Here is a 13,906-nt window from a genome sequence, read left to right on the forward strand (position 1 = left end):
ATGTCTCTGCCCTGGTCTCAGCTCTGGTGCTGGTCCTGATTCTACTTCCATTTGTTGATCTTCTTGGCTAATCCACATCCAGCCCTGCTCTACAAAGTTTTCCTTTTAACCAGAATGCTAGGCTGACTCCAGAAAATTCGGAGACTCTTTATCTGCAAATGCTCTAACACTGGCATGTAGGAAGGATCTCCCTCCCAGAAAACCTGTCTCTTGCCTGATAGCCTGAAATGGCCTTCTTCACTGGTCTGGCTGCAGGGGTGGGGTTGAGTGAATTTCCCTACCTTTTTAAAAGGAAGAGAACAAACATTCAGCAAGCTATGATTCTCCCTGGAACCCAAGGTCAATCTGTTGGTTCCTGTTTAAAAGTCTTAATATTTGATAACTTTTTGATTGGCTCTTCTTTGTTCTACTAGGGTTGCCACATTTAGTTGATAATTTTATGCCTAAATCCAAACTGAACAGCCTTTCACGTCTGTGTAGTTGTCCTTCCAACTACTTTTTCCCCCAAGAAACAGTCTCCATAAAAAAAGAGGTAAATAACTCACAATTCTCCAGTAGACAGAACTGCTCTTTGCTTGAGCATCTACATGATTTAATTTTTGTATTAATCAGAAAGAATATTATTTACAGCATCCAACCAAAACAGTGTGGTACTGGCTAATTTCTGTCTATCTGAACTTGACCTCATGGGCCTAGAAGGGTGTAAGCTCCATCCACAGTTTTAACCAGAACCACCTGGGAGTTTGTTAACAATTTAGATCACAGACTCAAAACTCAAAACTCTTGGGATGTGACCTTAAACATGTATATCTGTAGCAAGCACCCCAAATGATTCTAATGTACAAAACTCATTTTCAGAACCACTGGGGTTCATCATCAGAGAGAAAAGCCTCAAAACAATCGCATTCCACCAACTTATTTTATGCCATTCCTACACCTAAAAAAAAAAAAAAGAACAGCCATGTGTTAACCTTTTAGAACAGTTCCAAATTCCAAGTTGAATAAACATCATCATCATTTGTTTACTGTCCTAAGCTACCCATCTACAAAGCAATAAAACAATCATGCCAAATCAAGGGCACTTTGTTTTTTTGCTCTTCAAACAACTGATTTGTCATTTTCTCCTTTTGCTTAAATTAAGCAAATTATCCTTTAACTATAACCTTCAGGTCAACTTTACCGGGAGGCTTTCCTTATCTTTCTTCTCTGCAGGCCTTAATAGTAAAACAAAGATTTCGGTAAACATTACAAATCTTCATAACGACAAAACATTCTCTTTGGTTGGATGAAATATCTAGAATCTTCCAAGATCAATGGTTCTCAATGGCCAGAAGAGAGCAGGCAATCAAGGACTATATGATGAATAAGCCAGGTGGAAGAGACCAAATCCCTCCTCTTCTCTTCAAATTCTTCCAAAAATCCAGTCTCCTCAGCCCCAGGGTGTGACAGCTAATTCCCTGTTCTTAGCTCAAGGGGCATTCATTCCTCTTGTACCACCTTTACTATCTAAGTTTTATCAAGTTCCTCTTCTCCCTGGAAGCCTTTCCAGATAACTCCAGTCAACATAGATTCTTTTTTTCCCTCTGATCTCCAGAGAACCAGCACTTAATATCCTATCACACATTTTGACACTTAAGAGCTAAAAGGCATCCGGTAAAAGACTTATTCCAGCTAATTTATTTTCTAGATGAGGAAATTGATGTGGGAAAGGTAAGGAACTTCTCCATGATCAGATAATTGGATACTTTCAGAACAGAGATTAGAAGCTCAGTGTTTCCACCCTAAAGTACTCCTTCTCAAGAAGACTGTAGACCTTTTGGGAGCTTGGGCTTTAGATGAGAAATTATTTTAAATAAATGGACTGGTGGTTTACCCTTTCATTGAAAGCTGCCCATCATATTCCTTGGCTAAGGTTGCTCTGCAGTAGACCCTTGACATTCTTTAAAGATATTTCCCCAAATCCCCATTAGTTCCTAAATTAGGAAATCCCTATTATAAAACATAATTTGGTCAAATTCCTTATCTCTAAAAGGATTTCTATATCCCCTGTTTAGGAGTATTGAAAGCATAATGTGAGAACATGTATCCAATCAGAAAAACAGATACACTGAAAGGAAGCATAGAATCGTGGTTAAGACTGTAAATCAGTAGCCGGACTTCTCAGGTTGAGTCCAGACTCATTTACTAGCTGTGTGGCTTTGGCTTTGGGCAAGTTGCTTTGCTTCTCTAGGCCTTAGTTTCCTCATCTATGAAAAAGGGAAGAATGACAGTCACCACTTCACCAGGTTGTAGTGCTACAAAGAAATACTGCAAGAAAAGAGGTTAACATAGAACCATATTTAAAGTAATGCCAGAAAGTTAAATAATAATAATAATAAACAAGATAAACTGCTATATGTCCAAGGGCCTATGAGTGCATTTGTGAACTGCTGTTAACATTCATCCATGCAAGCTTCCATTCACTCATTCATTCATTTCAATAGCAAGTTCTAGGATTCTGAGGATTCAAGAGGGAACAAACTAGACTTGACTTCTTAGAGGTTACATTGCGATTGACAGCTAAACCCAAGAATGCTGGAGACCTACCACACCCTTATCATACTAATTTAACCATGCTCCAAATACTTCTTCTGAGGCTGCATTCAAAGTAAGATTACTCATGAAAAGAGTTTGTTACATTGCAATCACTCATTGTTCTTGAATTAAAAAAATACGTATAACACAGCATGACTGATCTTCTCATCTATCAACAACCTTGTCTATAAATTATTTGATTTCCAAAACTGAAATCCACCTTAAAGCACAAAATTGTCCAGTACTAAGCACATTTGAAAAGAAGACATTAGACATTTTAAAAAAGACGGTTCCAAAAACATTTCCAAGTCATGGCAGCATTATACTAATCCTATAAAACTGTCAAGGTGACCACTTTCAAGGACTCATTTGCATAAAAGTCTCTATCGGCTCTCTGGATAAAATCATGATGTACTTGAGAGTTACACAGACTTTTGTGTAAGTACACTGCTCAGCAATACTGAGTGTCTAGCATACAGCAAGTACAAAACGAGTAATTTATTGAATTGAGCTAAGAGCCTAAAACATACTAGAATGAAATAGATGTGTGAGTAGGGTTATAAGTCTTCTATTCTAAGACACAAATGAAAATCTCCTTAGGGATACAGCTCTACCTGTAATTTATCTCTACATTATTCTTATATGTAATATTATTTTTGGCATGTTAATGTATTGTCAAAGAATTCCAATCTAGTGACATGGCAAAAGCTGTATTTCATTTTGGAATGTAAAAAGTGTGAAAATCAATTGAATTATATATCAATGACATGCAATAATGGTAACCAGTATATTCTGGGTAATGTCACTTTTCCGAAATGATTAGCAGCCTAGAGCTATTACATTAATTACTAGAGTTTTATTCTTACTTTTATAATCATTTGGATTTGCTGAAGGGAGATAAAGACTCAAAGCTCTTATTCTCTCCCCCAGAAAAGAAAGAGTGATTTGCCAGAATCTGCATAATTCAGATGATTAACTTCTTTTCTTGGCACTTGACTAAACCTCTGAGTTTATGCTGGCAAATAAAATAAGTGCTGAAAGTTGAAGTCACTCTTTGATCTAGTAAATAAACCCATAGAAAATTTACCCTCAATTTCACTCTTTAAATTTATGACATATCCAGTATTGTAACAAGATGGTGAAAAATAGTGATTTCTTACTGAATATACATGATACACTCTGTGAGCATGCTTCAAAAATCAATGGGCCTCTTATAAATAAACAAAACTGCAGTGACATTTTTCTTTTTACATTTGTTTATTCATTCATTTCAGTGATCACACATGGAGTACCAGAACAGAATAGAACTCTGTGGACTATATTTTAGGCACTAGAAAGGATGCAAAGATAAATGGAATATATACTTAGGCCTGGAAGAACATAGATTCTGATACTGAACTGTCATATACAGTTACATAGGCCGTTCACTGAACAAGGGCATCAAACTGAAGGGGAAAGTAGGGTCTGAAATGCAGCTGAAACTCTGCTCATCAAGCTCAGGGCCCTGAAACAGGACCATAACAACCCAGTAGTAGTATAGTAGTAGTAGTAGTAGTAGTAGTAGTAGTAGTTGTCATGTAATGGGAAAGAGCCAAATATGACTACATGTTGGATAAGTTTCTTTTACTTTAACCTTTGCTTTCCACTGCTTTTGTTCACTGAAAGGATACTGTCTATATATAATGGCCTGCCTCGGGGAACCCTGCCCCTCTGCCTAAACGTTAAACCAAAGTGCCTTTGTTCAGGGAAACATCCGGACCCTGTCCACCTGTGGATGGCCGCAAGAAAGAAATTAACACATCCCCTCCCCGAGGCTGGCCATTCCAGGGGATATTTGCAAAACTTATGCCCTTTTTACTTTACTTCCTCATCTCCTCCCTGTCTCTGTGCTATAAAGGAAACTGGCATCCAAACCCCAATAAGATGGTTATTTTGAGACTTTAGTCTGCCATCTTCTGGGTCTGCCGGCTTTCCGAATAAAGTCATCTTCCCTGCCTCAACACCTCGTCTCCGATTTATTGGCCTGTCTTGCGGCGAACAGAGTGAGCCTGGACTCAGTAACAGTCGTAGTAGCAATAGTAGTAGTAGTAGTAGTAGTAGTAAAAGGTAATATTTATTGAGTAGTTACTATGTTCCAGGCATGGTTCAGATGCTTTGCAAGTATTTAGATGTCTAATCCAAACAACCACCTGTGGAGGAGGTACTATTACTGTCTGCATTTTATATACAACTAAGCACAGAGAAACAAATTGACTTGCCGGAAGTCAAACAGCTAATAAGTAGTAGGGAGTATACTCACTAATACTCTGTGCCCTAAAAAGTAAGAATATGTTAATAGAAAGTATCAGTGACATTAAGGAATGCAATCAGTAAAGACCTAAATGTAAGACTGCACACTATAAAACTCTTAGAGGAAAACATAGGAAGAACACTCTGACATAAATCACAGCAAGATCTTTTTTGACCCGCCTCCTAAAGTAATGGAAATAAAAACAAAAATAAACAAATGGGACCTAATGAAACTTAAAAGCTTTTGCATAGCAAAGGAAACTATAAACAAGACAAAAAGACAACCCTCAGAATGGCAGAAAATATTTGCAAATGAATCAATGGGCAAAGGATTAATCTCCAAAATATATAAACAGCTCATGTAGCTCAATATTAAAAAAAAACCCAACCCAATCAAAAAATGGGCAGAAGACCTAACTAGACATTTCTCCAAAGAAGACATACAGATGGCCAAGAGGCACGTGAAAAGCTGCTCAACATCACTAATTATTAGAGAAATGCAAATCAAAACTACAATGAAGTATCACCTCACACTGGTCAGCATGGCCATCATCAGAAAATCTACAAACAACAAATGCTGGAGAGGGTGTGGAGAAAAGAGAGCCCTCTTGCACGGTTGGTGGGAATGTAAATTGATACAGCCACTATGGAGAGCAGTATGGAGGTTCCTTAAAAAACTAAAAATAGAACTACCATATGACCCAGCAATCCCACTCCTGAGCATATACCCAGAGAACACCATAATTCAAAAAGACACATGCACCCCAATGTTCATTGCAGCACTATTTACAATAGCCAAGTCATGGAAGCAGCGTAAATGCCCATCGACAGACAAATGGATAAAGATGTGGTACGTATATACAATGGAACATTACTCAGCCATAAAAAAGGAACGAAATTGGGTCATTTGTAGAGACGTGGATGGATCTAGAGACTGTCATACAGAGTGAAGTAAGTCAGAAAGAGAAAAGCAAATATCGTATATTAATGCATATATGTGGAATCTAGAAAAATGGTACAGATGAACCAGTTTGCATGGCAGAAATAGAGACAGAGATGTAGAGAACAAACATATGGACACCAAGGGGGGAAAGTGGTGGGGAGGGTGGTGGTGGTGGTGTGATGAATTGGGAGATTGGGATTGACATGTATACACTAATATGTATAAAATAGATAACTAATAAGAACCTGCTGTATTTAAAAAAAAAAAAAAGAATGCAATCAAAACACTCAGGAGAGTTCAAAGGGAAAAGAAAATGCTGCTTGAGAGGGCCTTGAAGAATGTGTCTAATAGTGACAGGCAGGAAAGCATGGGGAAACGGTGTGGACAAAAGCCCTGGAAGCTGGATTCTTAGAGCAGTGAAGCAACATTAAAGAAAGAGCTTGGACCTCCTTTCCCTGCAGGGTCATAGGTAAAAGCCAGGGGTGATTTCAGAGTAGGAGTGTCACATGATCAACACTCAGGTTTAGGAAGATTGATAATCCCAGCCTATATCCCATTATAATTATATAATCCCACCTATATCATAATGGCTAGATAGGTTTGGAGGAGGGGAACAGAGAGAAGAGGGAAGACAATTGTCAATTTTGCCTAAATACTACTTCATTTATTAGCACTTGTCCATTTTTACAAGATACTTTTCTTAATTAATAAACTCAATATATTCTCTCTAGTCAAGCAAAATATCCAGCCAGAGCTCTTGTGATCACTCAAGTTTCCATGTGCAAAACAAAACAAATATACATCCAGCTGGTGAAACATTGTATCCAGTGAATCAAACCTTTCTTAGCTGTCTTAATATCTGACAGAAATAAACAGGATTGATATGTAATTTAAATAATTTGGCCAATACAATTTAAATTACCAAACAGCCACTTCCGATTAACATGTTACTATTTTTTTCCCTCCTTTTGTATGGATATGACCTTTTTAAAATGTGATTTTACATTCAATGGGCATACAGCAAGCCTTCCATACCAATCAGTGTTCTCAGCATAGGATCAGAAAAATAAATGAGAGAATTTTTACTGAACCTGTCATAGGGAGAGGCATTTACTGTTGAATTATAATAATCTCAAAATTATAAGGGAGAAGAGCAGTTATTCCAGTCCTTCTTTCCAGTGAGGGATACTTGCTGAAGATTCTCTTACTAAAGACTCCCTTCCCTCTAGTTTCTGCTTAAACACTTTCCATGGCATAGAGCTGCTTGTCTTTGAACGGTTGGCTGTTCAAACATGTAAAACTTCACTGACACAGGCAGCAGAGGGAGATGAATCTGGGGAGACTAGATCTAAAGAAAGTGACGTAGGGCCAAATTAGTGTCCAAAATAGCATGGAGAACAAAGTCTCGATTTGGGACAACATCAAACTCTCAGGACTCCCAGTCAGAAGCAGCTAGAGAGAGGGTCCTAAGAAGGTACCACCCTAGAAGTCAGGTAGGCGACCCACATTCAAGTTCCTGATGATTCAGAACAAGATTCTGTGGAATTGAGAAACAGGGTGTAACATCCTAGGGGAAGGGATCGGCAAGCTCATTCACAGAGGATTTTGGGGTTAGAGCCAAAGGTGCTGGTCCCATTGGGGATCTGGAATGCCAAGCTGCAAAGAGAAAGGAGTAGCTGGAATTTCTGGGCCAATAAAGTACGTGGGAAGCTGCAACATCACAGGCACATAGATGCCAATATTCACTCCAAGCAGGACAGGAATGCAGCCTACAACAGCAAAACAAATCACCCACCCAGCAAGTAGGTGATTCTGAGGTTACTAATGAAGCACTTCCTTGCTCTGCATGGGCAGGAAAAAGGAAAAGGCAAGTGCCACCAGGCAGAGAAACACCATTCTACACTTAGGCAGGGACAGCAAGAAACCAGAGGACGGGTACCAGGACGATCCCAAATGTGACTTCCGGTTTCCTTTTCTTGTTTTCTAAATGCTCTACAATGAACAGTATTAGTTTCATGAATAAAATGTGATAATTCATTTAATAGGGAAAAATAAACTAAAAAATAACATGGTTTTATTTTTCATATTGCTAAGAGATGAGTTGCCCAAAGAAGAATGAATATTTTAGGTATGAGGACATGCGTGCAAGGTTTCTCTGTCCTTAGAGATGCTACTCTATTTTCAAATGACAAGATCTTCCAGCTAAGAGCCAACATGTACAGGATTCCTTCACTGAGAAAGATGGAGGCAAAAGGAGTCTAGGAAGCGGGAGAGAAAGGATGCAATGTTTTTCTATATTCCATTCATGCAATTGGAGAAATAACTTGCAAGATGTTTAAATCATTTTAAAAAGGGGAAGGTGCAAAAGTGAACTGCATAATTCATATCCCATGGTGAGTAAGTGGGTACTGGGAGATAAGTGCAGGGAATGCTAGTATAGGCACTTGGATGACCCAGTTTAAAGGTGTTAAATCTCTGGAGTGTAGCAAGATGAATTTTAGGGCCACAGAAACAATTGATTACATAGCAATCAATGCATTTAACTCATAAAAAAGAAGAATCAGCCAACCCTTCAGGAATTCAAATTGCTGGTTTCTGTGTGTGTAGTTATTTTAAAGCCCACTCATAATCCATGAAGTCATTTTCCTTTCCAGTTGGTGAAGCCCTGAAGGCATTCTTTAAAACTATATGACAACAGTATCTAAGAGATTATATAAAACAACCAGCCTCATCAAGCTCACTTTAACAATGTCTTTATGAAAGGCAGTGATTCTCTGAGTTTTAAGAGCAGTGATGTTCCTTAGATAGTGGGAAGGAAATTTTACAGTAGATTTAGAGGCAATAATGTTTATCAGGTGACTAAACTATGTTATCATTTATATTGAAGGCTATCCTTTATATTAAAGGGTTCCTGCTAACAGCTATCACACAGCCAATGAATCCTATATTTGTTTAAAATAAAGCTTAAAAGTTAATTGCTTTTTTTTAGGATGAAAAGAAAGGGTTTGTTGGCAAAAACCTTAAAGGAAGTTTTCTAACATGCACGTGCTAATGAGTAAAACTACCTCCACTTTGGAGTTCACTTCATTAATGAGTATTGCATGGAAATTGTCATATGAAGTTACTAGAGGCATGCTATTTCTCATTGTTTCAAGCTTAGGTAAGCATGTATCTCAAAACTGAGTCTTTTCCAATAAATATCAAAGCCTCTATCTAAAACTGCACATTTTTCAAACCAACAATTATTGAAAAAATAATTACGCTTCTATTTTAAGATGTTCCTGTAAGGATATTCAGGGCAATGTTATTAAAAGCACCACACTAAAAGCAACCTAAAAGCCCAAAAACAGAGGGTGGGTGAAGAAACGGTGGTACATCCAAGCAACAGAAATCTGTCACCTTTAAAAATGATGTTATCAAGTTATACGTATTGATCTGGAAAGACTTTTTATCATCATGCTATACGATCAATAACTGAGTGAGTGTGTGTGGCCATGTGTGCATCAAAGAAAGTCTGGAAGCATAGAAACCAAAACAATAAGTATGGCTCTCATTATGTGGTGACATTATAGATGATTGTGCCAGTCTTTTTACCTGCCAATGGTATTACCACATTTCTCTACAAAAAACATGAATTTCTCATGATTTTTTTCTCACCCCAATAACCTTGTGATTCATCAGTTCCCTTCAACATGGCTTAAAACCATATTTTCATACTCCAATAAGTAGGGTTTCCCATGGTATACTTAGCTGCTATAAACACAATAAAACCAGAGTACAATTAACATGAGAAATCTATGTTTGGGTCAAATGAAGTATTAATCAGCTGAAATATTTTAAAAATGAAATATTAAAGTATCTTCTTTAACCAAAGACATAATATATTAAAAAATGTAACATGTATACAAATCAGATGAATTATTCTGCAAAATTAAAAGTAGTAACAGTACCCCCATTTCACAGATGAGGAATAGAAGAAACTAGAGGGATTAAGTGATTTGCACAAGATCCACACTCCTGGAAGAGCCCTAGTCACCCCACCCTGGGCCCAAGCCCTAGGCCACCAAACCACACTGTCTTCACGAGAAACCCACAAAGGCATAAATAAATAAATAAATAAAACTCAAAGATATGAAGGCAGAAACCTTGACACAAAGGCTAAGTTTTAATGATCAAGGAGAAAGGCATTTTTCACCTCCTGTGATGGAATGAACTGCATAGTGATTCTATTCTTAGACTAAGGAAATCCTTATTTTTCTACAAAGTCAAATTCAGAAATGAAAAGCAAATAAAATTATGGTCATCCTTCCCTTCCTGGACCACTACCCTCATCCATTCTTATATTCTACATGTAACAAGTATAAACTAAACTAATCCTCTATCCTGCCAGGTCAAACCACCCTCCCTTAAAAATTACCTCATCTCCTAGGATTTCCTTAATCTAAGAATAGAATCACTAAGCATTGTTGCACCAAACCTACAACCTTGAAGTTACTCAAAACATTCCCTTTCACACACCCCCCAGATCCCACTGGCCACTGAGTCCACCAGTGGACCAATGCACCAATACTATGTCCAAATTTCCAAAAACCTTCCTTAACACCTCATCTCCGGCCAGCACTCAGCATCTCCCTCCTCCAGGTTCTCACACTTCACTCATCACACATTATAAATATTTTTACTGGGCTGCTTGCTCCATTAGACTGCAAAGTCTTTTGCAAAGGAAATAGTGCACAAAAAGGCATGGAGACCTCAGAATGTATTGATGCAGACAAAAAGAGTCAGAGCATATCCGAGGATTTCAAGCTTTTATGGGGGTGGGGGGGCAAACAGTTCACTGAAACCCCAACGACTGCAATCAAGGACCAGGTTTGATCTCATATCAAAAGCCTAATTTGGGGAGTAGACTTGAGTATATAGGACTTAGTTCTCCAAGGCCAACTTCAAAGGTATGCAGATGCTACTTCACCCTGGCTGCCCACATCTTTTCTGGGATTATCCTCCCTTTGACACAGTCAAGATGGCAAGACTCTAAAATTCCATATTTCAGGAGCCAGTCTTTTTGTCTTTTTAATTATTATTTTTTTCTTTTTTACTTTTTTTTTAGTTGAATGTTTAATTTTTTTTAATTAAAGTATAGCTGATTTACAAGGTTGTGTTAGTTTCAAATGTACAGCAAAGTGATTCAGTTATATATATATGTATATATATTATTTTTCAGATTCTTTTCCATTATAAGTTATTACAAGATATTGAGTATAGTTCTCTGTGCTATACAGTAGGTCCTTGTTGTTCATCTATTTTATATATAGTAGTATGTAACTGTAAAATCCCTCTCTCCCCACCCCCTACCCCTGGTAACAACAAATCTGATCTGTTTTTCTATAAGTTTGCTTGTTTGAAGTATAATTGACCTAGAACACTGTTAGTTCCTGATGAACAACATAGCGATATTTCTACACATTACAAAATGATCACCACGATAAGTCTACTTACCATCTGTCATCATGCAAAGATATTACATTATTACTGACTATATTCCCCACGCTGTACATTTCATCCCCGTGACTCATTTATTTTGTAACTGAAGTTTGTACCTCTTTATTAATTTATTACATACTTTATTAATATGAGCCTCAGTTTTCTCATCTGTAATATGAGAAGCATGAACTAAATAAAGGATTTCTAAGGTCGTTAGGGCTTGAATATTCTTCAACACTCAGAAGAGAGATATCTCACTTCACAAAGGCCACTGTACGGAACAGGGTTCTCTCTCCTACTAGCAACAGAACCCAAACTAGTCGATCTCGCCATCAGGCTGAGGAGGGAGGACAAAATAGCCATCCAATATGTTTTTGTTGTTTATAGGACTAGAAAGGAATCTTTTGGAAAAGTAACTACTCAGCTTGGGCAAACACATTATGCTTCCTATGTGAAACATTTGTCTATAGAAGACTAGTTTTCAGTTAAAGTAATGACCTCTTTTATTAATTAGGGTTGTGTTGCAAGCAACAGAAAACCTGATTCTAAATGACTGAGCCCCCCACAAAAAGAATTTTTGAGACTTCCATAATAGAACAATTCAGGATGTAGCTGCTGAAAGGTGAGCCATTTCCACTGAAGCCACTAAGTAGCAACACAATGGGGGTAAAGTAGAATGGCTGTGCCGATGCTGAAGGAATCACATATACCACCATTTGCAACGTTTAGCTCACCTTTTTCCTCCTCTTGCTTTACTGCAGAAATGAATTGCATCACAAATGATTCTGTTGCCATTTCTTTCTTTTTCTGCACACATTTGCAAATAAATACTCTACCTGAACCAGCAAAAAAGCACAAGCCCAACATTTAGATTATGAAAAGTTCATCCTCCTTTTTAGATTGATTTTCCTTCTAAATAGCTCTGGATTTATTGTACAGCATTTGAGAAATCAAAACTGTTCTCCTTTGGTTCAGCTGTCCTCCAGTTACGAGGAGATGATGCGCTGTCTTATGTAAACTTGGATCTATGCTTATAACCTCCCTCTGTGCTGTGATTCAGAGTCCAAATAAGAATAATTTGTTCAGTAACACACTCTATGACAAGGTCTTCAGCTTTAATAATTGCAAGGTCACATTTTGCTCTTTGCCAGGCCATTTGAAATAATACAAAGGCCACCCATTGGCAGACGAGTGTTTTACAAATCTTGGAGTAAATACAGGGTGCTGTTTACGTAAGTTTATAACTCAGGCATTTAAAATGTTCTTCTAACCTTGTAAGAATATAAGGCAGATTCCATATTGTTAGTTACCTTGGGGAGACATTTCTTGATTTCTAACACTTCTTACCCAGGGAAAGTATGGTATAGAGTTGGCAACTTGGAGGCTGGAGCCAGCCTACCTGGTTTCAAATCGTTTTAAGTAGTCTGCATAACCTTGGGCACCTTTCCACGCCTCAGCCTTCCCAACTGTAAAATGGGGATAATAACACTACCTGCCTTATAAGGCTGTTTTAGGACTAAATAAGTCAGTAGGGAACCTGGTTGTTGGTCATCATTACAGATGCTTTCATAACATGTGAGCCATTTCTTCCAGAAGACATTCCCCATCTCCTTTAATTGGTGCCTACTGGGGAAACAGATGGTGATGGTATGGTGTACACTTAGATTTAAGGAAAATAAAAATAGAGAGGTTGATAGCCGGGAGTGTTTGAAGAGCTTCTCCATCTTTTCTATGTTACAAGATCCTAGACCTGGGACTTCCCTGGTGGTCGAGTGGCTAAGACGCCGTGCTCCCAACACAGGGGGGCCCTGGTTCGATCCCTGGTTGGGGAACTAGATCCTGCATGCCGCAACGAAGATCCCACATGCTACAACTAAGACCCGGCGTAGCCAAATAAATAAATATTAAAAAAAAAAAAAAAAAAGATCCTAGACCTGGATTACCTATCCTATAGGAAATACGAAACATTTGTAACAGAGGACCAAATACCCTACTATCTTAGAATCTTAACAGTTGTAAGTTATCTCATAGTTTGTCTGGTTTAGAAGTTTGCAATTGAGATTAGTAAACATACCTGAGGCAGCTGTACACGTGAGGGGAGGTTTTGGCCTGTCACAGTGACTAGAGGATGATGTAGGCAGTTATTGCCCAGGGACTACTCAGGACGCCAAATGCCTTGCAAAGTGCATACCCACCACGCACAGGATGCACCCGCAGTGCTTGGTAAATATTACCCTCAGGGAAGAATCATCCTGCCCAAAAGGACAACGGTGCACCTTTTAAGGAACACAGGGTCCCCAATCTCTTACTGGAGGGATACAGTCAGATGCCCTGGGGTCATCACCCAGCCAGTGCGAACACCAGCTCCAAAGGGGACCTCATCCTCTCAACAGGCACCACATTCCACTCTTGTCTAGTTCAAAATATTAGATGGGTCTTTCCTTATACTGAGGCGATATCTGTCCTCTGGTCCTCGTGTAGCTTGCATGAGGCCCACAGAATAATTTGAAATGAAAAAAATGAAGCTTACCAATCCTCAAAACCAATATAAAATATTGACAGATTATGATGTCAAAGTTGCGGCTCTAAAGGAACACCAGATGTTTCTAGAACAGGGAA

The 13,906-nt window shown here is 38.3% G+C and overlaps 1 protein-coding gene across 5 annotated transcripts in view; it reads right to left on the reverse strand.

Annotated features, from left to right (window-relative positions):
- The window catches only part of EPHA4 (EPH receptor A4), a 143,282-nt gene that overhangs the window by 108,505 nt on the left and 20,871 nt on the right, over positions 1 to 13,906 (reverse strand). The window contains exon 4 of one of the 5 annotated variants that reach the window (XM_036858299.1): positions 576 to 2,246. The exons of 3 other annotated variants lie outside the window; for them this stretch is intronic. In XM_036858299.1, coding sequence (XP_036714194.1) covers positions 2,227 to 2,246 — 20 coding nt within the window. In that variant the 3' untranslated portion in view covers positions 576 to 2,226. Of the gene's footprint in view, positions 1 to 575; positions 2,308 to 13,906 lie in introns of those variants that run through there. One more of the 5 variants, XM_036858296.1, reaches the window with a different exon arrangement.

This window comes from Balaenoptera musculus, chromosome 7 (genome assembly GCF_009873245.2).
Source record: "Balaenoptera musculus isolate JJ_BM4_2016_0621 chromosome 7, mBalMus1.pri.v3, whole genome shotgun sequence".
Taxonomy (NCBI): Eukaryota; Metazoa; Chordata; class Mammalia; order Artiodactyla; family Balaenopteridae; genus Balaenoptera; species Balaenoptera musculus.